Source organism: Acanthaster planci, linkage group LG01, assembly GCF_054643075.1.
Source record: "Acanthaster planci isolate LZ-2023a linkage group LG01, COTS_SCS, whole genome shotgun sequence".
Classification (NCBI taxonomy): Eukaryota; Metazoa; Echinodermata; class Asteroidea; order Valvatida; family Acanthasteridae; genus Acanthaster; species Acanthaster planci.
In genome coordinates this window covers 13,719,886-13,746,904 of record NC_141777.1, presented here as the reverse complement: position 1 = coordinate 13,746,904, position 27,019 = coordinate 13,719,886, and the positions used below count along the sequence as shown (strand labels likewise).

Sequence of the window (27,019 nt, the reverse complement as noted above, 5' to 3'; positions counted from 1 at the left end):
GTAGTAGATCGCAGTGATTGTGAGCCATGTTAAAGTGTCCTGTTTGACTAATTCTGAAGTGGCTGGTGATGCAAGAAAGTTAACCAGTAATGAAAGAAATTTAATTTGTTTTTCTGAACAGGTTAAATTACCAAGCCACTATCTTGGTTAGTGGTGTTAGAAGGTAATTACGTCTGAAATAAATTGGTAAATTTTAATTAACGTAAAACAAACCTAGATTATAGTAAATGATTTCTTGTTGTGGCAGACATACTGCATAAAAAATGTAGAGAAATTCACATCGAACAAATATTTCATTTGTTTGGAAATCTCAAGTCGCTATCAAAACGGAGGATCCCTCCAAAATGTGGCCAAGAATACCAACCAGAAGCTTTGCAGTCAAGATAATAACAAACAATAAGTAAAAAGGAAAAATTTCAGTATGTTGTTGACCTGAAAATAGGCATGTACTTATCGCCCAATTTTCACTTGTAATATCCAGAGTAATGTCCATCCGATTCTGTGAAACACCTGTTCTTAAATTAGAAGAAACTATGAGATCATTAATTGCTTTTCATTCTTGCTTTGCACTACAGTTGGCTGTATACAGTGCTTATAGATTGCATGTAGATTCACATATTTGACCGGGAGAAAATCTGAGAAAGACCGAAAGAAATCCCGTTTTATTCCATGAAATCCACCGATTCTCGATCTATAGATGTGTATTTTTTCACCAGTCTTACCTGCCATTGAGATTTTAATAACAATAAACCAAGAATCTTTTCTTCGTTGATTAGCGTGTGTTTTTCCTCTTTTCTTTAATTAAAATTAAACAGGATTTGTGTTTATAACGAGTGTTTGTGTTTAGTTAGATTACCTAGCGTGAAGAGTGGGGTTTTTCAACTGAAAAAGAACAAGAAATCTCATGAGTATTTCATTTATTTCGTGTTTCATGTAGTATGAGTGATGTGAAAGCCAGACTGAAGGCCATTTAAAGATTATGCACCATAGTTCACTGTGTGTTTCGCAACATTGGAACACTGGGACTCTTCAGTACAAGTAGAGGGCTTTTCTGGGCCTCCTTACAGTGCATAAACATTACGTGCATTTTATTCTTAGCACGGGTATTTCCCTCAAACTACTGTAATCACACGTAGCATGCAATGTCGTGTCGGATTGCAGTTTTGGAGGGTGCTATGCCATTTAGCACACATCTTCAGTTCGGTGTTGACGTCGCGCAGGTAAGTACCGACAAGAATTCCTTGGTTAGTAGGGCCAGATCAATGGGTTGAAAGTTTATGTCACGATTGCGTTTTAATTGGAGCATTAATTGGACCAAGTATGAGACATAATCCAATCAATAACCAGGAAGAGTTTATGTCGTCCCAATGAACTCTGCAAGTTTACACAGCGTTTCGTGTATGGCATACATTAAGCAGACCCAGCTAAAATAACCATAAAGCTGCATGTCTCCGTCTTCTGCCCTCAATGTGATTGGTTCACACAAATGTGCAGAGGCCTAAACATCTCTTCCAAAGTGGGCCCCTTTACTGGAGCCGTTTAATGGAAAACGATGTAAAACTGTAAATAAACAGATACAAAATATTTTGAGTAACAAGGAATAAGTCACTAATTCCATAACAATACACAATGAAATGTAGAAAATGCAGAAAGTCTAAGGACTGCAAAAAGTCTATTCTACCTAAAGTACATGTATACACATGTACATGTAGGTCAATGTAAAAGGACACAAATAGATGTAAATACATGTACATGTAGAAAGAGTTCATGTACAAATTAATGGGTAAAAATGCAATGTGTGAGGAATGTAAATATGAAACCTCATAAAATGCAAACAGTCCTGTGCGTACAGACAGATAAAAATGCAACATGCACAGTAGTGAAAATGAAGAACACAGGACACAATGTACCGGAAATCTTTGCTTAAACATACTGGTGAAAATGCATGTACATGTCAAATCACATGAACAGGGCAATACTCCATAACACGCTTCAATTTAAAAAGATCAACTTGTGAAGTCAAAGAAGGCAAGATAATTACAGACAGTTCCACAAACAGAACTTACGATAAAACATAACAGGCACTGGCAAGAATGTGTGTATTGTAATTGTATACAAAATATTACGCACGTGATTGGAGGAGGCGAGTGTGACACTGAGAGGGCTTTATATACCAGAAATAAACCCTAAATTGGACTTATAATAGACTACAGAGGAACTATATATAATAAAGGAAACACAGGAATGGTAAACTTACGGATCGTGCTTGAACAAGGGCTTATAAACAGGTGTAGCAAGTTGTAAAATGTACGAGTGAAGTAACGTGAATGACATGGAGCGGGAAAGTGAAAAGCGATGGTAGAGGGCGCTAGACTAGATTACTGTGGATCAGCAGCCCGAGAGGAGAACTCGAGGCAGAACACTCTGTTTGGTAACCCGGTTCGTAAGTGACTTTGTATGGTGTACTATTTCATGGTGTACTATTTTATGGTGTACTATTTACGACAAGCATTTCTCTCTCTCTTTAGCCTCCCTCCAGGCGACGCGACCAGACGACGCGACGGCACGACGGCTCCCTTGCGTCGTGCCGTCGGGTTGCACCGTCGCCTTCTTGCCATTACGTTTGTACACACACGACGCGTCGCGTCGTGCGTCGCGTCGTGTGTCGCGTCGTGCCGTCGCCCGTCGCGTCGTGCTGCCTTAGGTCCTTTCCATGTTGCATTTTTGCCGACTAAACGTCGCCCCTTCCGTTGCCCGTCGCGTCGTACCGTCGTGCGTCGCTTCGTACGTCGTTTCGTGCATTGCGTCGCCTATTACGTCGCGTGAAGCACGACGTGATGCACGACGTGATGCACGACACGACGCACGACGCGACGCGGTGTTGTTTATAGAGGGCGCCTTTACTGTTTTCTTTCATTTCCGCCCCCGGTTCTTGAATAGTAGGGTACAATCAACTAATTCAAGCCCCATTAAAAACAGTGTAAAATCGGCACAAATGTATTGTCTGGTCCCTAATCTTTCGATTTCCTTTCAATTTATCGTGGGCTAACCAATTACATTTTTAATAATTCCCACAAAACAAAATCACCCCCGAAAAGTGACTTTTCCGAAGTCTGATTGCAGCGATTTTTCAAGTGGCAACCCTCACCCTTCTTGGGCACTTGGGACCATTTTTCAGTTGTAGTTTTTAGCCATTCTACTCTCATAGGATAGCTCAAAGACCCAGGCAGTTGATCCTGGCAACGATCTACACTCTCGCCATTTTGGTGGCCAAACAATCTCCTTTTTTCAGAAAAATGCTGGGCTGCTACTTTTAATGCTAATGAGCTGAGCAGAAACTCTTACTTCAATAGTGGACTGCATGTACCCAGGACATGGCATTTGCTCTTTGTACGCTGCTGCCATGGGCATGCAGAGCCTTGAACTGACAGCTTTTGAAATATTGTCAAATCGTATAGTATAGATGGTAAAAGAATTAACGCAACATCATGCCAAAATAACTTACCAACATAGGCCTACACGGAAAAAGCTGCCAGGTCAAGGCTCTGCATGCCTATGGCCGTAGCGTACAAAGAGCGAATAGGTAGCGTGCCTTGTTTCTGTCATTGTTCTTTTTATTGGTTACTTTCTAACTTTGTGTTTTCATTAAGAGTGAGTTGTTAAAGGAAAAGGTTTGTTTGTTTTTCTAATCAAATGTGATTAGAAAGAGCGTCACGACCAACTATCAGCCTTGTCTCCAGGAAATAAATAACATCAGCCACAACGCTGTTTTAACTTTTCCTGCACTAATTTTGATCTTCCTAATAACTATGTAATAGAATTGATTTTGTTCCCCTGCTTTTTGAAATCCTAACTCCCCCAGAATTAGGTCATACAATTTGTGTGCTTTGCTTGACAGTGCGTGTGGGCAATTGGTAGCCGAACTTGCAACAAGAGTTCTTGAGAAGGAGCTGATAATCTCCCAAGCCAGTGACCTTCCATTTCACTTGGCTACTGGACTGAACAGAGACTGTTCTGTTGTCTCTCTATGATTTCTCTCTCCATCGAACCTGTCATACTTGTAAATTCGTCCCTGTCCTGCTCTAGGCAAAAACATTACCAGTGTAGGCCTATTGAACCACACATGCATACGTTGCTGGACAGTGGGTGGCTTTGACCAGAGACACATGAATCCCGTTTCGAAACCTGATTTAGTCAAGGGGAAGGAAAGACTGTGCTCTTGAACCTTAAACATCATATAGCCAACACATCTTCGCCATCCATTCGAGCTCTTTTTACTGCAAGCCTTTCTACTGCAAACTCTACAGCTACTTGCCAAGTCAAGACAAGCCAAGTCGTCCCCAAATTCAGCAATAGATCGTCTTCAAGCGACGCCCTTTATCTTTTTTCATTGCTAATTCACAATGTTTTTCTGTTAAATGGAATCCCTGGTTTTTATCATTATCAAAAAGATGCTTTCTCTAACGTGAGGGTATTTGTATTTTCGTAAACCGTGCGAAATTTTTTCACTGTATTAGCCGGAAACGAATTAATTTTCACTGATAATAAAAGGCTTAAACTAGTAAACAAAAGAATAATGTAAGCGGGTGTCATGATTCTCGTGTTATGTCCGCTGCAATTTTTCAAAATCTATTCTAAGATACAATACATCAATCATTATAACGTGCTTACTAATGTAAGATGTGGATCAGAGGAGAAATTATACATGTGTGTGGCCAAGCAGAGTTGAAAAAAGACACAGCCACAATGATAATAGCATCTGTATAATGTTTTATTCAGAAACACGGACTAATATCATTGAAAGTGTGGTGCTGAGGAAGGTAACAAGGAAGACTGGCCTGAAGGAAGACAAAAATGGGATATTCTGAGGGTATTATAGAGCAGGCTCGGTGGTAACTTCCTAAACCCGTGGTCAAACTTGCGGTCATACAATTGTAGAAAAATTGTCTGGGGAATCGGGAAGGATGGACCACGGAGAAACACCGGTATCTATAAGATTACAAATTTACCACAAATGGAAACTGCATCGCCAGTATTAAAAAGAAATCATTGACTGGGTTTAATTAAAGAGTGACGAATTCTGGGCTTGCATTTATTATGAGAGAGCAGTTCCTATATATGCCGATTTTCTTTTTGCTCTTTTTTCTTTTTCTTAATAAAATATGACTGAAATTAATTCTAATGGAGGAATGGATGAAATAAAAACAAGAACAAATCAACACCAAAGAGTAAATAACATTTACTTTGCAAGCACAGGGGAGATAAATGAAAGAAAACAGTAAACACCATGAAACAAGGGGCGACAGCACACGACGCGTCGCGTCGTGCGTCGTGTCGTGCGTCGCGTCGTGCTTCAGGCAACGTAATCGGCGACGCAATGAACGACACGACGTACGACGCGACGCTCGATGGTACGACGCGACGGGCGACGGAAGGGGCGACGTTTAGGCGGCAAAAAATGCAACATGGAAAATACCTGAGACAGCACGACGCGACGGGCGACGGCACGACGCGACACACGACGCGACGCGTCGTGTGTGTACAAACGTAATCGCAAGAAGGCGACGGTTCGACCTGACGGCACAACGCAAGGCAGCCGTCGTGCCGTTGCGTCGTGTATTTGCGTCGCCTGGAAGGAGGCTAGAGAGAGAGAAATGTTTGTCGTAAATAGTTCACCATAACTTTGTCACAATGGCGGACGCGCCAAGATTTGCAAGGTCTCATGGGACAATCGCTGAAGTTGTGCGTTAACTTCCGGCAGGGAGAACAGGAACGCTAGGGATGTAGCAAACAAAACTAAAGTTCTATTCTTAGCACGGGTATTCCTTCAAACTAGTCACGCAATCCCATGTTGCTAGCTACGGAGGCCCGTTAGTGCCAATTTGAAGTATCCAAAAATATTTTTATTGCGTAATAATGCAATAAATTTTGTCTCCATTTGGTAATCCGGTTCGTAAGTGACTTTGTCACAATGGCGGACCGCCACGATTTGCAGGCTCTCATTGGACAATCGCTGAATTTGCGCTTCAACTTCCGGTTCCATGGTTCCAAGCAAACAGCGATCAAAGCATGCAACCCTATGAGCAGTGCACGTGTGCAGTGGGCGTGGTTGAAACTGAAGTGACGTCACACTTACGAACTGGATAACCCCCAGGAGGCACAGCATCATAAAAATCCAACTTCAAGTTAAATTGTTTTATTTAAAAGCTAATTTCAATATATATTTCGTGACGTTTTAATTGTAGAAGGTAACTGTGATGATTCATTGTGCTGCTATACGACTTTTTCCGGGGGAAAATATTATTCAGTAGCAACTGGAAAACCCTGAACAGAAGGGGGTAGATGCCGAATTTTTTCTGTTGATGATGTTCATCTTCTGTCCTTTTTTTTCTTCATCGGTTCTTCCGCTTTTTTCCTTTTGTTCTTTTCCTCTTTTTTTGTCCCCCGCGACGCCCACACTGATAGGAGAGACAATGCTACAAATTCATCTGATTCTAATTCCGCAAAATACTAAATAACTTTCCTTTAATGGGTTGTTGGATAGATTTCTAATATTCCAGTGAAGCCAAAGGTAGCTGCAATCAACGTGTTTCAGTACAAACCTTCAAAATGCACCTTTTGTGTCTCAGTTAACCTCATTTCAATGTTTGTTTTACTGTTTTGAAGGGTATTTTACCGTGTATTTGGTTTTATTCTCATGAGGATTTCCATGTTCATGAGCAAAACTGTGATGTATTTCTAAGAAGAAAGTCCTGCAGTTTTGTAGATGTTACAAGACTAAATTGTCCCTTCTTTGCTTGTTCATTGTTGTTTATGTGCATAGCAATAATCAAGCATCAGTCCTTTTCTCAGAAATGTTTTTAGAAAGTGGTTTCTGGGCTCACAATTTTAACAGAAAAACCTATGAATAGAAATATGTTTTTTATGGATGACATCACAGCAACAGCGTCCTCATTGTCCAGAAAAGCATGGATAATTTGAATGTTTAAAGTTATACTTTTCAACGAATTCGTTAGAATAAAAGTGTAGAAATAGAATTGTAAAAGATTTTCCATACATTGAAGAAGAGTACATAGTTGCAGGAAAAAAGTGTCTGAGAAAAAAAGGTCATTGCAGCTTCACTTTAAAAACCACTTGATATGGGCTGCGTGCGCAACTGTCTCTCGGAAGTGATTGTACAGTGTACACTGAGGCTATGTCGACGGCGTAGTTCCCGTCTCTCTTATACTCATAAAATCCAAACTTATTTTTGAACATTTCTATATGGAGACTGGAAACAGTCTACCTTCCTCCCTTGTTAAGCAAACGGGAAACAGCACGCATAAATCAGCTACTGGTAACCGAGTTCAGGGAAAGTTGTTGCCAGGAAACAAAGCGCCTACGCTCATTCACACGTGAAATAGAAACACGCCAGCCATTCTGCTTTGTTGTTTCTTAAGGCTTGTTGCCAGTTGTTTAATCTTCTTTTGGGTATATGACAGTCGTTTGTTTTTCCCCTGCGACACAAAGTAATCGTTAGTGTTTTAAGTTATGAACGATCTGAGCACTTTTAGAACGGTAAAGAAAACGTTTGTCCCCTTTCCCTTAATGGGCATGACTGACCGTCATTCAAACAACTGCTAAGAATTTTTATATAGTTGGGCACATGCAAACTCGATTTTTTGAGGCATTCCTAAGGGGAATGTAAGGCTTATCGGAGCTACAGTAACATATAATTTCACGCACAAACGCCCTCAGCATATCAAACAACCTCAAGCACAGCTGTGCATCACATCATTTCCATAGTACAATCATCCTTTGACCAGGGAAAAAATAGCTTTCACTTTGGCTGCGCCATCGATTCTGCACAATGGGTGAAAATGTAAACGTTAAATTGTGTAATGCAAGAAATTGCCTTGCCTGTGTTGTCCAAACCCCTAATCTAAACTTGCTAAACAACAACGTGCTATAGCGTCTGACTGGAAAACCAACGTCATATGGCTGTTTTTGATACACTCTGGCTGCGCTGGACGGAGAGAAAAGTCGATGTCTCCATGGCGTATAAGTGAACGCAAGCGTGTGCATTGTATTGATTATTGCGCTGCATAAAGCAGATGGCATTTTGACTGCAACATATATTGTAATCCCCACCATCTTGTAAGCTTTTAACAAACGGTATTAAGTTTTATTTGAAATGTAAGTGATCTGAAATCGATTTTCTTGTGATAATTGTTACTTTTTTCTCAGAGAATTCCGTATTTTTATTATATAAGACCTTCGAACGGCGAAAGCAGCCTTTTGTCCCGATTCAGGGGCCAAGTTTATTGATCGACTGGTTTTAAATATTTCTCAGCTATGTTTATTGGAAAGGATAGGGTGTTGAGCGATCAGAGCGTAAATGCCTGAAGTATTTATGAATTATATATCTTATGATGTTGCCAGGTTTTTAAAACACTGAGATGAACAGTCGGCAAAGACAGTTGTCCAGATCGGACGAGGGAGAAGAAGCGATTGGAGACCTGACTTCCAGGCTGTCGAAATTAACCCTGTAAGTTTCAGAACAGTACTGGGGTTATTATGAGACTACAGACCTTGAAAACAATCAAACGTTTTTACGCACGCCCCAGTGGTCCATACTTAGCTTGTCTATGTGGGCCCTGGGACGGTTGAGAAAAATTCATCCTCCATGTCTGCATGGGGGTATGACGATTGGATTAACTTTCCTGCTTTTTTACTTTCTGATGACAGGGAAACGTTCAGGAGTTTCCCTTTGTTTTGACCATGTCAATTGCCTATGTCCCTGCTCATGATAAAAAGTGAGATTCGTGTTTGCATGATGAGTTATGCAAGAAGCCATTATGGAAGAGAAGAAACGAACACGGAATCCATTTACAACATGCTGCAGCAAGATGCCGGTAATTCTGAATTCGACACTTTCATAGCATGCTAATGTACACTTTTTGGAATGGCTTTGTAGAAAGGTCGGAAGTTGTCTATTTGCTAAGAAACGAAAATCGGTTTAAGAATGTATTTTTTCAGATTGTCTCACCAAAAACATCTCTTTGAAAAGCGCTCTGTTAACAACGCATTCTGAATAATCTGATTAGCAAGTGTAGATGTATTCAAAGCAAAACATAATGAAGACGATAGAAAGATGTTATTGACATTATCCAATACGTTTCAGGCCGACTTCAAAATCCACTCCCAGTGACTGTGACGCGAGAGGGCGATGTGACCCTGAACGCTCTGACCGCCTGCATAGGGACGCTGTGAAGGCTGGCGAGGAAGACGGCCTCCTATTCGATCCTCAAGACTACCCCAAAAAGGACTGGATGAAGCTTTTGGAAGAGTTTTTCGAGACCAGTGCGCCCTCGAAGGTGAAACGGTGAGAAAAACTTTTGTTTATGGAAATGAAAGCGCTGAGTTGCAATCTGTGAGAATCTAAGAGTGATTGAAATTAACAAACATTACCACACTACTACATGCGGTAAGTGTTCTCCTTCCCTCAAAATTACTTTCGACACCAATTGTAATCCTTGGACCCCGGGGCCTGTCATCTGAAGAATGCAGCTTTGACTCGCTTCCTAGTTAGCAACCCTATCATCAGATTTCTCAGAGGGACTTTGCTCATGATGGCATCTCTGATAGGCCCTTCCAAAAATCAGAAATTCATTTGTAGCACGTGAAATGTAGGTTGGGTCTGAGATCAGTTGGCCATCATAATACAAACAATCATAAACGTTCAGGGTGAACTTCAATGTCAAACTGTGATTGCTTTAAAGATGTTTCTCTGGAATAAATACTTGCACTACTTTTCTCAGTTGTTTTCAAATTGTGGGATTTCAGTCTTTCACTGACTGAAACCAGGCTGTGGACACGATAGAAGGAAAAGACCGTTTCAGACATTTTGCCTACTTGAACGAAAGAAAATCAATCTTGTTGTTTGACAGAATTTGTCTCCAATCGTGTTGTTGGTTGCCAGGGTGACTTTGCTCTCTGGAAATTAAATGACAGCATGCTTCACACAATCTAATTTCGCTCTGGTTCCATATTTGCTACCCAACATCTTCTTGGGGACAGACTAATTGCGCAATATGGGCGATTCACAAGAGTGCGCCTCCAAGAGTTTGCAACGCGTTGGCCAGTTACAATGTGCGCAATCTGTCGACTCTTTCCAAACGCGCATCGGGTTGGCAGATTTCGCCCCTTATGATTGGCTAGTGCGTTGCAAGCCCTTGGAGGCGCACTATTGTGAAACGCCCGGATTTTTTCCCAACGTTCTTAGTATGATCTCATCTTGAAAGTCCGTACATCTTGCAGTTGCCTACTTCTCTATCATTCTGTTGAACTCCACAAATCAATGTCTCTAGATTCTGTTTCATTATCACTCTAGGTCTGACGGTATTGGCTGGATTGCAGTCCGATCCCCAGGCTTTGAGGATGAGAGATTGGGAGATTGTGATGGGCTACTCAGTGATTGGGAACAACTCCAGAAATCTAACAAAACTATTGACTTCGATGCAGTCACAAAACTAGCCGAGTCAAACGGGTCAGTTTTGGGGGGTTTTGGGGGGGTTTTGTTTTCGTTTGTTGTTGTTTTTTTTTGTTTTCTTTTGTTTTCTTTTGTTTGTTTTCTTTTTTGTGGTTTTTTTTTTTTTGGTTTGCTTTTTTTGGTTTCGTTTTTTTTAATTAATTTGTTTGTTTGTTTGTTTGTTTGTTTGTTTGTTTGTTTGTTTGTTTGTTTGTTTGTTTGTTTGTTTGTTGGGTTGTTTGTTTGTTTGTTTGTTTGTTTGTTTGTTTGTTTTCTTGAAGGCGGTGTGATTTTTGGGCTCTCGTTTAACGTAAGTTTTATCACTGTACTAATGACCTTTTTGGTCCTCATTGGTTGTAGTTGTGTACGTATATTGTTGTAGACTTGATAGGTCTTATTGAAGGACTGTTACGGTATATCATCTTGTAATATTTTCACCTCTTTTTTTTTGGCATAGTCCCGAACATTCGATACACGTTAGCTAGCGGGGCTGGCCGCCATGGCTAGTCGTGCTGCCGACCGTCCTGTTGTTCGGGATCACTCAGGTGATCAGGCGACTGGCTTCTCAAAGACCAATGTTGCATCTGAACCTTTCACTAACATAACTCGCGAGAATGGAATCGTTTTCAAAGCTGAAGACAATGTCTCTGTCCAGTGTTATGTTAATGCACTATCTGTCTCGGGTATGAACCCTGCTGAAATAGTTTCTGCCTCCCGTATATCAAATGGGCGTGTAGCAGTCTACCTCAAATCAAGGGAAGCGGTTGAGGAAGCTGTTGTGTATGGTTTGGAGTACAACGATTCGTTTATATCCATCACCCCCTTAGTAAAACCTACTGAGAGACTTGTACTGTCCAATGTATATCCAGAATTACCAAATGCAGTCATTGCACGAAATCTATCAAGCTTCTGCAAACCAGTTTCAGCCATCAAACCGATCCCCTTGGGAATTAAAGACAAAGAGTTATCTCATGTTATGTCTTTTAGACGTCAAGTGCATGCTATCATAGAAACCAATGTCACTATTCCCGATCACATGAACATATTTCACGCAGGGGTGAACTACAGAGTTTTCATCTCCAATGATTCTGTTAAATGTTTCAGCTGTGGAGAAAATGGCCACATAAGTAAACATTGCAAAAAAACAACACAAGCTGAACCGTCTACATCTGACACAAACATGGCAGATTTTAACCCACTGAATCCCCCTCCCAAGTTTGTACACGGTAAAAAATCTGACCCGAAACATCCATCAAAACAGAGTCGACGAGACAGTTTGACTGACCAGAACAAGCCGTCTACTTCAGATAAGCTAGCTGATACTGATGCGCAGCAACAATCAGCCACTGAACCTGATGCTCGATTTTTAACAGGTACACCTTTAAAACAACAGGAGACAGAAAAACAAAGTGATTCCACTGCAGACAAACATAACACCACTTTAAGTCCAGCTCCTTCAAAGCAAAATACACAACATCTAAAAACATCTAACAATACTACAGTGCCTTCCATCTGGGGTTCGCCTCCAGCTCCTTCTCGTGAAACCTCTCCTCTCTTTGCAGAGGTTGTTGCCAAAGGACACCGCAAAAAATCAAAGCCTAAAGAAGTTGTGTCCAATCCATTGGTGCAGCTGAAGTCTCCGTCTCCACAGCGAAAACTGCGTAAGCTAAGTGATACACCCCAGATGGAAAGAGATGAAAGTGTCTCCCAAACTTCAACGGAGGAAAATATATCCCAAATCCTGGACGAATCTCAGATGTCCACAGAATCACCACCGATACACCCATCTCAACTGGATTCAGAGAGCGACCATGAATCCGTCTCCTCTGTCGTAAGCGTCTTCGATCAAGAGGGAGATGGGCCAGGGGACCTAAACCTGACAAAAGGACCACTTCAAAACGAGGAAGTCGTCACCTTCCTTAAGTGCGTCAAGTCACGTCGAAAGCCGCTTGACGTTGCCAGGAAATTTACTCATGACATCCCCGGTCTAGTAAAACAGCTGAAGCCACTCCGCAACAGCCCTCTGTTCACGAAAAATATGCAACAGAGGATTCGAAAGCTTGTCAGAAACCTCGATCCCAGCGATCCCATCCATCTTTTTCCATGATGTTTCTACTTTTCTTTGTTTTGTATATGACTTTCACCCTAGTAACCCTCAATACAGGGGGATGTTCCACGCCCATCAAAAACAACTCTGTTCGTGCGTATCTAGACATAACCCTTGAAAATCCCGATGTTGTTCTGCTACAGGAAACGTATGATCTTAGGAACGAAGATTTGTGTTGGAAAACATGGCCGTATGATGTCTGTTGCGCTCCTGGAACCACCCGGGGATCTGGTGTAGCTACTCTCGTCAAGAAAAATAATAATTTTAACATAATAAAATCTTGTACGATCTGTGCTGGATATGTTCTTTTTCTCGAGCTTAGAATTTATTCAACCACCTATCATATTTACAATATCCTGATTCCTCAGGATGACGTTGCTGCAATGAACTGTCTTATCTCCTTGGAAGAGCATTGTTCTTCACACGACAATCCAGTTATCATTTTTGGCGGGGATTTTAATTGTACACATGACCCGCTTCTGGATCGCTTCTCGCAAAACATTGAAAGGAGACACAAAATTGCTTCCGCTGTAGAAAATATCATCAATACTTTTTCTATGTGTGATGTTTGGCGTAGAAATAATCCCAATTCATCTAAATTTACTTGGTTCAGATACAGCACTGGCAATTTGAGAAGCACCTCCAAAGCTAGACTTGATAGAATTTACTTCCCTGTTCACCTTTTGCCCTCTGTTGACTCCTGTAACATTCAACCTTGTTCCTTGTCGGATCATAGTGCTGTTGTTCTTAAAATAACACTTCCCGATGTAAGTAAGAAGGGTAGCGCCTACTGGCACTTCAATAATTCTTTGCTTCAAGATGAGACCTACAAAGGAATTTTTAAACAATTTTGGAAAAAGTGGCAAGCTACAAGATGCCAATTTTCCTCCATCAGTGTATGGTGGGACATGGGAAAGAATCATATTAAATCTATCACTCAAATGTATGGAGCTAAAATTGCCCGTGAAAAACGGGACAAGATTCATTCTCTTCACAAATCCATTGATGATTTACAGTGTTGTCCTGATCTTACCCCAGAGACTCAAAAAACTCTTCAGGAACAGCGGGATGCCCTGAATGAACACTTCAAGCATGACGCTAAAGGGGCTATCATTAGATCTCGCTTTAAGCTCACAACAGAAATTGACACTTGTTCTACATTCTTTTTTAATCTAGAAAAATCCAACTCTACCGCTAAAACTATTTCTAAAATTCGTCTCTCATCTGGAAGGACTACTGATGATCCAAATGAAATAAAATGTCACATTCGGAATTTCTACAAAGAATTGTACAGTGAGGCCGAAACTGAACCCAGTACTATGGATCACTTGTTTAAAAATTTACCTACGCTCAGTGAAAGTGACTCTGAAGATTGTGACAAACCAATAACAACAGATGAAATGGATATGGCGGTTAACCAGTTAAATTTAAATAAGTCCCCTGGCTTGGATGGCCTTACTTCTGAATTTTATCAAACTTTTTGGAATATCATTAAGGACGATCTCATGGCAGTACTCAATGAATCTGTTGCCAGCGGCCACCTTCCGGTTTCTTGTCGAAGGGGAGTTATAACCCTTCTTCCCAAAACTGGCGACTTGCTTGAGATTTCAAACTGGCGTCCTGTCTCTTTACTAAATACAGACTACAAAATTTTTGCAAAAATTATTTCAAACCGACTCAAAAATGTTATCGATAGCGTTGTTCACCCTGATCAAAGTTATACTGTTCCGGGTCGTTCAATTTATGATAATATCATCTTAATCAAGGATATTCTTATGTATGCTAATTCTCACTGTATTCCTCTTGCTGTTTTAAATCTTGATCAAAAAAAGGCATTTGATAATGTGGATCATTACTATTTATGTGCTGTTATGAAGACCATGGGTTTTGGAGAAAGATTTATCTCCTATGTCAAACTGCTATATAATGATGCTCAGAGTTTTATCAAGGTTTGTGGCTCCTTAACCGCACCTTTCCCTTTTAAAAAGGGAATTAGACAAGGATGTCCACTTTCAGGTTTGCTATATGCAATAGCTATAGAACCTCTCCTCCATGCTCTTCGATGTAATTTAAAACCTTTTGGCTTTATGATTCCTAATTCTGATTACACTGTTGTTACCTCGGCCTATGCCGATGATGTTTCTATATTTGTTACCAGTGATAAAGCTTTTAATATTATTCAAGATATTTATCATTGTTATAGCCGTTGTTCTGCTGCTTGTTTGAATTTTACTAAATCTCAAGGCCTCTGGGTCGGTTCGTGGATAAATAGAACGGACAACCCCTTAAATTTTAAGTGGAATAATACTGGTTTAAAATTCCTTGGAGTTCACATGGGAAACTCCTTCCATTTTTTTCAACAAAACTGGCAAACCTGTCGAGAAAAATTGCAAAACGTTCTTGCTCGTTGGAAAGGATTGTGTAAACTGCTGTCCTTCAGAGGCAGAGCCCTGGTAGCCAATCAGTTAGCGGCTTCCAAACTTCTTCACGTTCTTGCAGTTTTATCCCCCCCTCCAGAAATTCTCAGTGAACTCCAAAGGAAACTGGTAGATTTTATTTGGTCTGATGGGCGACATTGGATAAAGGAAAATATTTTGTATCGTTCACCTGAAACAGGCGGTCTGGGCCTTACCTGCCTCCAGTCACGAGTTTTTACGTATCGCTTCTCCTTTGTACAAAGATTTCTAAAAAAATCACCTCATCCTGTTTTCGCTTTCATGAGCTACTTTTTGCGTCAATATTGCAAGTTCGATTTTGATGCTCAAATCTTCTTAATAAATCTTGACGCTAAATTTTTTGTTCACCTCCCAACATTCTACTGTAATGTGTTACAAGCTTGGAAGATATCGAGAGCCCAAATTGTCATACCGCTCGATTCTCTTCATTTCATTTTGAATTTACCGTTAATTTCTACTCATGTAATTAAGTTTGCCGGTATAGATGACCATCTCCTTTGCCCTCGTCTCCGGATGTGTGGTGTTCGTACAGTTGGAGACCTACTGGACGTCTCTTCCGGAAAATGGAAAACAACGGAGGATATCCAAGCTGCAAACCCAGTGCGAAGGTCCTCAAACAGGCTTCTTCGCGCTGAACTCTCTGAAATGACAGATCTCCTCTTGCGTGTCTTCCCGCAGTTTTTCAACCGTTTTGGATACCGTCTCTCCACACGTAATCTTCAGAGCATCCCAGCCCTGAGAGAACTTCCCGTCGTTGTTCACTTCCCTCCAGACATCGATGCCACAGGCGCGTCTTCAAAGACTATTTATAAAACCCTCAACGCAGAACTCAACCAGCTGGAGATTCCTCTTCAGACTTACTGGCATGAACAGAATGTAATCCCAGAGAACCGGAAAATCGAATGGCAAGCAATATATCGTCTGCCTTCCTCAAAGAAAGAGGGCGATGTCCAATTCCGCCTATTACATAACTTTCTGCCCAGTCTACCGGTCCTGCAACACATTAACCCAGACATATCTCCACTGTGCCCTTGGTGTGGACAAAGAGGAACAATCGTTCACTTGTTCATCATGTGTCGCGCCATCCAGCCAGCATTAAATCTTCTGAACTGTCTCTTGAGTCGTCTTTTCCCGAGTGTAGTTCAAGATTTCGACCTGTACTGGTGCCTCCTTCCGTACAAGAATGGACGTTCAAAGGAGATGGTTAATCTGGCAAATTACTTCATTATCAGTCTGAAAGCAACCATATACTTTCTCTACTCGCGTTCATCTACTGCTGACCCTCTTATTGTATGGAAACTTCGAATGAAGAGTAAAATTCTGATTGATTACCACTTTTTCTCTGCAAAACACAACGTTGGCCTATTTTTGAGCAAATGGGACCACAACAACACCTTGTTCACATTTGTGGACAATAAGCTTTTCTGGATGATATGAAGACTGATCTTTTTTTCATGGTTGTCATTGTCTATCCCTAATGAGAAGTCTCAGGGTTTTGGATGACTATAAGTGTGGTTCCAATCTTCATGTTATAATTAGCAAATTAATTCTTTTTATCTTTTTACTGAGAATCCTTTCTTTTTTCTGTTAAGTTTATTGTATGTCAGTATTTACTTATTCCACTTGAACCTTGTTTTATTTTAAGAATCGTTGTTTTGTAGATATTTTCTGTCATGAATTAAAGGTTCATTTGGAAAAAAAAAGTGTTTGTTTGTTTGTTTGTTTGTTTGTTTGTTTGTTTGTTTGTTTGTTTGTTTGTTGGGGTGTTGGGGTGTTTGTTTGTTTGTTTGTTTGTTTGTTTGTTTGTTTGTTTGTTTGTTTGTTTGTTTGTTTGTTTGTTTGTTTGTTTGTTGGGGTGTTTGTTTGTTTGTTTGTTTGTTTGTTTGTTTGTTTGTTTGTTTGTTTGTTTGTTTGTTTGTTTGTTTGTTTGTTTGTTTGTTTGTTTGTTTGTTTGTTTGTTTGTTTGTTTGTTTGTTTGTTTGTTTGTTTGTTTGTTTGTTTGTTTGTTTGTTTGCTTGTTTAATTGTTTGTTTGTTTGTTTGTTTGTTTGTTTGTTTGCTTGTTTAATTGTTTGTTTGTTTGTTTGTTTGTTTGTTGGGGGTGTTGGGTGGGTTGTTTGTTTGTTTGTTTGTTTGTTTTCTTGAAGGCGGTGTGATTTTTGGGCTCTCGTTTAACGTAAGTTTTATCACTGTACTAATGACCTTTTTGGTCCTTATTGGTTGTAGTTGTGTACGTATATTGTTGTAGACTTGATAGGTCTTATTGAAGGACTGTTACGGTATATCATCTTGTAATATTTTCACCTCTTTTTTTTTGGCATAGTCCCGAACATTCGATACACGTTAGCTAGCGGGGCTGGCCGCCATGGCTAGTCGTGCTGCCGACCGTCCTGTTGTTCGGGATCACTCAGGTGATCAGGCGACTGGCTTCTCAAAGACCAATGTTGCATCTGAACCTTTCACTAACATAACTCGCGAGAATGGAATCGTTTTCAAAGCTGAAGACAATGTCTCTGTCCAGTGTTATGTTAATGCACTATCTGTCTCGGGTATGAACCCTGCTGAAATAGTTTCTGCCTCCCGTATATCAAATGGGCGTGTAGCAGTCTACCTCAAATCAAGGGAAGCGGTTGAGGAAGCTGTTGTGTATGGTTTGGAGTACAACGATTCGTTTATATCCATCACCCCCTTAGTAAAACCTACTGAGAGACTTGTACTGTCCAATGTATATCCAGAATTACCAAATGCAGTCATTGCACGAAATCTATCAAGCTTCTGCAAACCAGTTTCAGCCATCAAACCGATCCCCTTGGGAATTAAAGACAAAGAGTTATCTCATGTTATGTCTTTTAGACGTCAAGTGCATGCTATCATAGAAACCAATGTCACTATTCCCGATCACATGAACATATTTCACGCAGGGGTGAACTACAGAGTTTTCATCTCCAATGATTCTGTTAAATGTTTCAGCTGTGGAGAAAATGGCCACATAAGTAAACATTGCAAAAAAACAACACAAGCTGAACCGTCTACATCTGACACAAACATGGCAGATTTTAACCCACTGAATCCCCCTCCCAAGTTTGTACACGGTAAAAAATCTGACCCGAAACATCCATCAAAACAGAGTCGACGAGACAGTTTGACTGACCAGAACAAGCCGTCTACTTCAGATAAGCCAGCTGATACTGATGCGCAGCAACATTCAGCCACTGAACCTGATGCTCGATTTTTAACAGGTACACCTCTAAAACAACAGGAGACAGAAAAACAAAGTGATTCCACTGCAGACAAACATAACACCACTTTAAGTCCAGCTCCTTCAAAGCAAAATACACAACATCTAAAAACATCCAACAATACTACAGTGCCTTCCATCTGGGGTTCGCCTCCAGCTCCTTCTCGTGAAACCTCTCCTCTCTTTGCAGAGGTTGTTGCCAAAGGACACCGCAAAAAATCAAAGCCTAAAGAAGTTGTGTCCAATCCATTGGTGCAGCTGAAGTCTCCGTCTCCACAGCGAAAACTGCGTAAGCTAAGTGATACACCCCAGATGGAAAGAGATGAAAGTGTCTCCCAAACTTCAACGGAGGAAAATATCTCCCAAATCCTGGACGAATCTCAGATGTCCACAGAATCACCACCGATACACCCATCTCAACTGGATTCAGAGAGCGACCATGAATCCGTCTCCTCTGTCGTAAGCGTCTTCGATCAAGAGGGAGATGGGCCAGGGGACCTAAACCTGACAAAAGGACCACTTCAAAACGAGGAAGTCGTCACCTTCCTTAAGTGCGTCAAGTCACGTCGAAAGCCGCTTGACGTTGCCAGGAAATTTACTCATGACATCCCCGGTCTAGTAAAACAGCTGAAGCCACTCCGCAACAGCCCTCTGTTCACGAAAAATATGCAACAGAGGATTCGAAAGCTTGTCAGAAACCTCGATCCCAGCGATCCCATCCATCTTTTTCCATGATGTTTCTACTTTTCTTTGTTTTGTATATGACTTTCACCCTAGTAACCCTCAATACAGGGGGATGTTCCACGCCCATCAAAAACAACTCTGTTCGTGCGTATCTAGACATAACCCTTGAAAATCCCGATGTTGTTCTGCTACAGGAAACGTATGATCTTAGGAACGAAGATTTGTGTTGGAAAACATGGCCGTATGATGTCTGTTGCGCTCCTGGAACCACCCGGGGATCTGGTGTAGCTACTCTCGTCAAGAAAAATAATAATTTTAACATAATAAAATCTTGTACGATCTGTGCTGGATATGTTCTTTTTCTCGAGCTTAGAATTTATTCAACCACCTATCATATTTACAATATCCTGATTCCTCAGGATGACGTTGCTGCAATGAACTGTCTTATCTCCTTGGAAGAGCATTGTTCTTCACACGACAATCCAGTTATCATTTTTGGCGGGGATTTTAATTGTACACATGACCCGCTTCTGGATCGCTTCTCGCAAAACATTGAAAGGAGACACAAAATTGCTTCCGCTGTAGAAAATATCATCAATACTTTTTCTATGTGTGATGTTTGGCGTAGAAATAATCCCAATTCATCTAAATTTACTTGGTTCAGATACAGCACTGGCAATTTGAGAAGCACCTCCAAAGCTAGACTTGATAGAATTTACTTCCCTGTTCACCTTTTGCCCTCTGTTGACTCCTGTAACATTCAACCTTGTTCCTTGTCGGATCATAGTGCTGTTGTTCTTAAAATAACACTTCCCGATGTAAGTAAGAAGGGTAGCGCCTACTGGCACTTCAATAATTCTTTGCTTCAAGATGAGACCTACAAAGGAATTTTTAAACAATTTTGGAAAAAGTGGCAAGCTACAAGATGCCAATTTTCCTCCATCAGTGTATGGTGGGACATGGGAAAGAATCATATTAAATCTATCACTCAAATGTATGGAGCTAAAATTGCCCGTGAAAAACGGGACAAGATTCATTCTCTTCACAAATCCATTGATGATTTACAGTGTTGTCCTGATCTTACCCCAGAGACTCAAAAAACTCTTCAGGAACAGCGGGATGCCCTGAATGAACACTTTAAGCATGACGCTAAAGGGGCTATCATTAGATCTCGCTTTAAGCTCACAACAGAAATTGACACTTGTTCTACATTCTTTTTTAATCTGGAAAAATCCAACTCTACCGCCAAAACTATTTCTAAAGTTCGTCTCTCATCTGGAAGGACTACTGATGATCCAAATGAAATAAAATGTCACATTCGGAATTTCTACAAAGAATTGTACAGTGAGGCCGAAACTGAACCCAGTACTATGGATCACTTGTTTAAAAATTTACCTACGCTCAGTGAAAGTGACTCTGAAGATTGTGACAAACCGATAACAACAGATGAAATGGATATGGCGGTTAACCAGTTAAATTTAAATAAGTCCCCTGGCCTGGATGGCCTTACTTCTGAATTTTATCAAACTTTTTGGAATATCATTAAGGACGATCTCATGGCAGTACTCAATGAATCTGTTGCCAACGGCCACCTTCCGGTTTCTTGTCGAAGGGGAGTTATAACCCTTCTTCCCAAAACAGGCGACTTGCTTGAGATTTCAAACTGGCGTCCTGTCTCTTTACTCAATACAGACTACAAAATTTTTGCAAAAATTATTTCAAACCGACTCAAAAATGTTATCGATAGCGTTGTTCACCCTGATCAAAGTTATACTGTTCCGGGTCGTTCAATTTATGATAATATCATCCTAATCAAGGATATTCTTATGTATGCTAATTCTCACTGTATTCCTCTGGCTGTTTTAAATCTTGATCAAAAAAAGGCATTTGATAATGTGGATCATTACTATTTATGTGCTGTTATGAAGACCATGGGTTTTGGAGAAAGATTTATCTCCTATGTCAAACTGCTATATAATGATGCTCAGAGTTTTATCAAGGTTTGTGGCTCCTTAACCGCACCTTTCCCTTTTAAAAAGGGAATTAGACAAGGATGTCCACTTTCAGGTTTGCTATATGCAATAGCTATAGAACCTCTCCTCCATGCTCTTCGATGTAATTTAAAACCTTTTGGCTTTATGATTCCTAATTCTGATTACACTGTTGTTACCTCGGCCTATGCCGATTTTCTATATTTGTTACCAGTGATAAAGCTTTTAATATTATTCAAGATATTTATCATTGTTATAGCCGTTGTTCTGCTGCTTGTTTGAATTTTACTAAATCTCAAGGCCTCTGGGTCGGTTCGTGGATAAATAGAACGGACAACCCCTTAAATTTTAAGTGGAATAATACTGGTTTAAAATTCCTTGGAGTTCACATGGGAAACTCCTTCCATTTTTTTCAACAAAACTGGCAAACCTGTCGAGAAAAATTGCAAAACGTTCTTGCTCGTTGGAAAGGATTGTGTAAACTGCTGTCCTTCAGAGGCAGAGCCCTGGTAGCCAATCAGTTAGCGGCTTCCAAACTTCTTCACGTCCTTGCAGTTTTATCCCCCCCTCCAGAAATTCTCAGTGAACTCCAAAGGAAACTGGTAGATTTTATTTGGTCTGATGGGCGACATTGGATAAAGGAAAATATTTTGTATCGTTCACCTGAAACAGGCGGTCTGGGCCTTACCTGCCTCCAGTCACGAGTTTTTACGTATCGCTTCTCCTTTGTACAAAGATTTCTAAAAAAATCACCTCATCCTGTTTTCGCTTTCATGAGCTACTTTTTGCGTCAATATTGCAAGTTCGATTTTGATGCTCAAATCTTCTTAATAAATCTTGACGCTAAATTTTTTGTTCACCTCCCAACATTCTACTGTAATGTGTTACAAGCTTGGAAGATATCGAGAGCCCAAATTGTCATACCGCTCGATTCTCTTCATTTCATTTTGAATTTACCGTTAATTTCTACTCATGTAATTAAGTTTGCCGGTATAGATGACCATCTCCTTTGCCCTCGTCTCCGGATGTGTGGTGTTCGTACAGTTGGAGACCTACTGGACGTCTCTTCCGGAAAATGGAAAACAACGGAGGATATCCAAGCTGCAAACCCAGTGCGAAGGTCCTCAAACAGGCTTCTTCGCGCTGAACTCTCTGAAATGACAGATCTCCTCTTGCGTGTCTTCCCGCAGTTTTTCAACCGTTTTGGATACCGTCTCTCCACACGTAATCTTCAGAGCATCCCAGCCCTGAGAGAACTTCCCGTCGTTGTTCACTTCCCTCCAGACATCGATGCCACAGGCGCGTCTTCAAAGACTATTTATAAAACCCTCAACGCAGAACTCAACCAGCTGGAGATTCCTCTTCAGACTTACTGGCATGAACAGAATGTAATCCCAGAGAACCGGAAAATCGAATGGCAAGCAATATATCGTCTGCCTTCCTCAAAGAAAGAGGGCGATGTCCAATTCCGCCTATTACATAACTTTCTGCCCAGTCTACCGGTCCTGCAACACATTAACCCAGACATATCTCCACTGTGCCCTTGGTGTGGACAAAGAGGAACAATCGTTCACTTGTTCATCATGTGTCGCGCCATCCAGCCAGCATTAAATCTTCTGAACTGTCTCTTGAGTCGTCTTTTCCCGAGTGTAGTTCAAGATTTCGACCTGTACTGGTGCCTCCTTCCGTACAAGAATGGACGTTCAAAGGAGATGGTTAATCTGGCAAATTACTTCATTATCAGTCTGAAAGCAACCATATACTTTCTCTACTCGCGTTCATCTACTGCTGACCCTCTTATTGTATGGAAACTTCGAATGAAGAGTAAAATTCTGATTGATTACCACTTTTTCTCTGCAAAACACAACGTTGGCCTATTTTTGAGCAAATGGGACCACAACAACACCTTGTTCACATTTGTGGACAATAAGCTTTTCTGGCTGATATGAAGACTGATCTTTTTTTCATGGTTGTCATTGTCTATCCCTAATGAGAAGTCTCAGGGTTTTGGATGACTATAAGTGTGGTTCCAATCTTCATGTTATAATTAGCAAATTAATTCTTTTTATCTTTTTACTGAGAATCCTTTCTTTTTTCTGTTAAGTTTATTGTATGTCAGTATTTACTTATTCCACTTGAACCTTGTTTTATTTTAAGAATCGTTGTTTTGTAGATATTTTCTGTCATGAATTAAAGGTTCATTTGGAAAAGTGAAAAAAGTGTTTGTTTGTTTGTTTGTTTTTTTGTTGGGGTGTTTGTTTGTTTGTTTGTTTGTTTGTTTGTTTGTTTGTTTGTTTGTTTGTTTGTTTGTTTGTTTGTTTGTTTGTTTGTTTGTTTGTTTGTTTGTTTGTTTGTTTGTTGGGGTGTTTGTTTGTTTGTTTGTTTGTTTGTTTGTTTGTTTGTTTGTTTGTTTGTTTGTTTGTTTGTTTGTTTGTTTGTTTGTTTGTTTGTTTGTTTGTTTGTTTGTTTGTTTGTTTGTTTGTTTGTTTGTTTGTTTGTTTGTTTGTTTGTTTGTTTGTTTGTTTGTTTGTTTGTTTGTTTGTTTGTTTGTTTGTTTGTTTGTTTGTTTGTTTGTTTGTTTGTTTGTTTGTTTGTTTGTTTGTTTGTTTGTTTGTTTGTTTGTTTGTTTGTTTGTTTGTTTGTTTGTTTGTTGGGTTTGTTGGGGTGTTTGTTGGGGTGTTTGTTTGTTGGGGTGTTTGTTTGTTTGTTTGTTTGTTTGTTTGTTTGTTTGTTTGTTTGTTTGTTTGTTTGTTTGTTTGTTTGTTTGTTTGTTTGTTTGTTTGGTTGGTTGGTTGGTTGGTTGGTTGGTTGGTTGGTTGGTTGGTTGGTTGGTTGGTTGGTTGGTTTCTTTGTTTGTTTCTTTCTTTGTTATTCATTTAAGCACAGAATATTGTACTGTGGACATCTGGATGAAGAAAATGAATTTATTTCTCAATTTTGAGCTCTTTTATTTACAATAGAGTGAGCAGCAGTGCCGATAAGTAAGGGGTGTGAGCATGGGGGAGGGATTGACAAGGGTCTCTTCCTTGACCGCTTTGACCACCTTTGCTCTTCTGCAAAGTTTTGAAAGGACAAGGAAAACTTTCCTTTTTTATTATTTCATTCTATTTATTTTATTTGCTAAAATAGTTCTCTCTGCCAATTAGTTGCTTCGGAAGCCTAGTTCAGTGCAATGACAAAAAGAAGAAAACTGATTTTCTTTTAAGATGCTTGGCCGGAATATGGCTTGCCTTTTACGACACTGGAACTTCAGTCGATTGGGCATGGGAGAAAATTGCCAGAGCCACAGTGAAGGACGAGCTGGGGACCCACGCCAAGGTAACGCCTCTAGAGGACGTTGGGGACGGGAAGGAGCTGCACGGGGCCCAGCATGCCATCAGCGTGTACACCAAGGATTTTACCGATAAGGAAGACGTGATGAGGCTGGAGGGCGTTCTGCGTGGCTTCGGGATGCGGGGCCGCATGGCGTACAAGCCTCGCGTCTACTCAATCCTGGGCGTGTACTCGCAAAACAAGTGGAGGCTCAGACCGGGCATCTACACGTCTCAGTGGGATGTGGGGAAGAAGGCTGGGAGCATACGGGACAGCACTAAGTCCCGCGAAACTTTCACGATAAACTACCGATAGCTTGAAAGCCACAAACGCAGTAATACTTATGCACGAAAGCCTGTTATTGTCACATTTTGAATAGTATCTTCTCTAAAGTTCGATGGTTCAGTGGAGCAAACTCTCCGGCCCCCCGTTACTCAATAACTTCTGAAAAGCTTCATGAAATACAAGTTTGTGCTAACATACTTGAAATATACCTTTCTGTCCCCTTCACATTCTGTCAGAATCATTGTATTGCAAATTTCAATTTTCTATAGCGACCTGATTTATTGAATAAGACTGGATGGAAAAAGTTGCATTGCACAAAACGTATTGTGGAGCTTTGGAGGTTGCTATGGGACTATCGTTATGAATGTTATGCAAGTTATTATTGTGCGAAACACTTTTCGAGCCTTTTCAAAATTATTAAAACGCACCTTAAGAGATAGAAATAGGACTACCCTGGTGATCTTTGACTTTACACATAATGTGTGAACTTGCAGGTGTCTGAATATGCCTATCGCTGCCGAGCATTCGCTGAGATCACTGAGGCATTTTCAGTTGTGGAAATCTGACATTCTTTTGCTGTTGTTTTACTTAGAAATCAAACGATGTAGTGTGGACCTATTTGAATGGGTTGGTGCGGTTGCTAATGCACCTTTCTTTCCAATGGGTCGTCTCATTGGCGTGGGTACTGATTTGTGGGAAACGCAAACGACAATAGTCCTTTCGTTGGAGATTTTAAGGCCACTACTTGACCAACCACAATGATGTTCAACATGCATGGATTTTGTGTCTACCGCCACCACTTGACCGTGCCAGAACGTGTCACGGAACGTCTTTGAAAACGATCAAAACTGTCAGAACATTACTTTACAAAATTATTTTACAATAAATACTGCAGCTGATTCTTTTTGTGTGTGTGGATTCGAAACATCAGTTTCAAACATCAGTTTCTGAATATTTTTCATATTATTCACATATAATTTTTTGCTGAGTAAGATTTGAGGTCGCTGCATGATTTTTGAATACAGCAAAATACTCGTCTCACAAAATCCTTGTTCGTTACATGATATCTGCTCAGTATGGTTGCTATAAGTCCCCCAAAAAGTTCTTGCCGCCACTTAGCATCAGGGGAATTTTAAAACAATACCGGAAGAGGAAACCAGTACGAATGTGTATTGATCGATTATTCTGATTTTTTTATTAAAGAATAACTAGTCATTTTTGAAATCGAAAATAGGAGTGGGAGGGTCAACAAATTTTTGAAATAATTTGTAATTTTGAATAGCCCAATTCTGTCTCGACTTTTGTTATGGAACCAGGAAGTCAGGCATCTCTTGACACTTGTTAAGTGTATTATTTTGTAGAGACTGAGTGGGATTAGCGGCTTGGACTTAGCCTTAATATCAGCTTAGCCTTAATATTCAAATGACGAAATACCACCAGTTTCAATTTTGTCGGTTTGAACTTCCAGCCAAATTCTGTTTCAATCAAATGAGGATGCTCACATCAACGCGTATTTGAGGGTTAGCCTCTCTTAATTAATACAGCAGGATACATACATACCATCACAGGATAACAGGTAATTTCAACGTTTCCAATGTTTGCAATTTGCATCAAGAGCCTTATTTAAAAACGGTCGAGGGTACGAATCGGGTGATCTAAAGTTCAATTTAAAGGGCATTTGACTGTGCAAAAAACATCGATCACTTCGGAAATGCACGCCTGCATGTCAAATCTACCAAAGGGTTCATTAGAATGATTTTATGGAACTCTTTGATTTTGTGAACACCAGCAACGTCCTGCGTCTTTGATAGCGGTACGTTCCATGCACTTTTGGGAAGTTCGGTTTTTATGAGAAACCTAACAATATCAAATACTAAATGCACAGCTTTTAGAGAAGAAAAGGCGATAATTCTGCTTTTTTGCCATATAGTGGTCGCGGCAGGCGCTTAAAATTAAAGAATGTTAACACTTAGACACACTGTAAAAACGCAGAGCAGGTTTTGCCAAATGTTTGGTACCATGTGAATTGCCTAACAGTTGAGCAAACAGATCATCTAACCGCATTGAATATCTCCTAAACTTATGGGCAGGCTTGTCTCAATTTACCCAACGGTCATTATTTCTACATCCATTTTTTTACTCAGTGTTATGATCTTTTTGCCCAACAACGTGCCGTGTTTGAAGTTAAATGTTAAAAGAAAAATCCCTTAACCCTAAGTTGAACGGCACAAGTGCATTCGCAACATCAGAGACACTTCTTGATAATAGATAGCATGGACTCTAAATAGTTACAATAAATATGCAGCTGAAGAACTAACCTAAAAGCTACCCTCTTTATTTTCCAATCAGATGTGCGAATATTTATACAAAAGGTGTGAAGTGATTCCATGGTCCCTTTAAAGCAAAATAAAGTCCACCCTCATGAGTGTGTAAACAA

General features: G+C 40.3%; 1 protein-coding gene and 1 long non-coding RNA gene across 2 annotated transcripts in view; one reads left to right on the top strand and one right to left on the bottom strand.

Moving 5' to 3' along the window:
- The window catches only part of LOC147800430 (uncharacterized), a 7,707-nt gene extending 4,913 nt beyond the window's left edge, over positions 1 to 2,794 (bottom strand). The window contains exon 1 of the long non-coding RNA XR_015427717.1: positions 2,258 to 2,794. This is a non-coding gene — a long non-coding RNA (uncharacterized LOC147800430). The remainder of the gene's footprint in view (positions 1 to 2,257) is intronic.
- LOC147800429 (UPF0696 protein C11orf68 homolog) lies at positions 1,093 to 27,019 on the top strand. Its single transcript, XM_087146003.1, has 5 exons — positions 1,093 to 1,220; positions 8,422 to 8,527; positions 9,164 to 9,364; positions 10,373 to 10,528; positions 24,192 to 27,019. The coding sequence occupies exons 2-5, from the start codon at positions 8,439 to 8,441 to the stop codon at positions 24,610 to 24,612; spliced, it is 867 nt and encodes a 288-aa protein (XP_087002129.1). The 5' UTR covers positions 1,093 to 1,220; positions 8,422 to 8,438; the 3' UTR covers positions 24,613 to 27,019.

What these genes read in the sequence shown, in the direction of transcription:
- LOC147800429 (XM_087146003.1), top strand. Translation starts at nt 8,439, where the DNA reads ATGAACAGTCGGCAAAGACAGTTGTCCAGATCGGACGAGGGAGAAGAA. An exon ending in AGGCTGTCGAAATTAACCCT is followed by an intron (nt 8,528 to 9,163) that starts GTAAGTTTCAGA and finishes AATACGTTTCAG; the next exon opens with GCCGACTTCAAAATCCACTC. An exon ending in GCGCCCTCGAAGGTGAAACG is followed by an intron (nt 9,365 to 10,372) that starts GTGAGAAAAACT and finishes TTATCACTCTAG; the next exon opens with GTCTGACGGTATTGGCTGGA.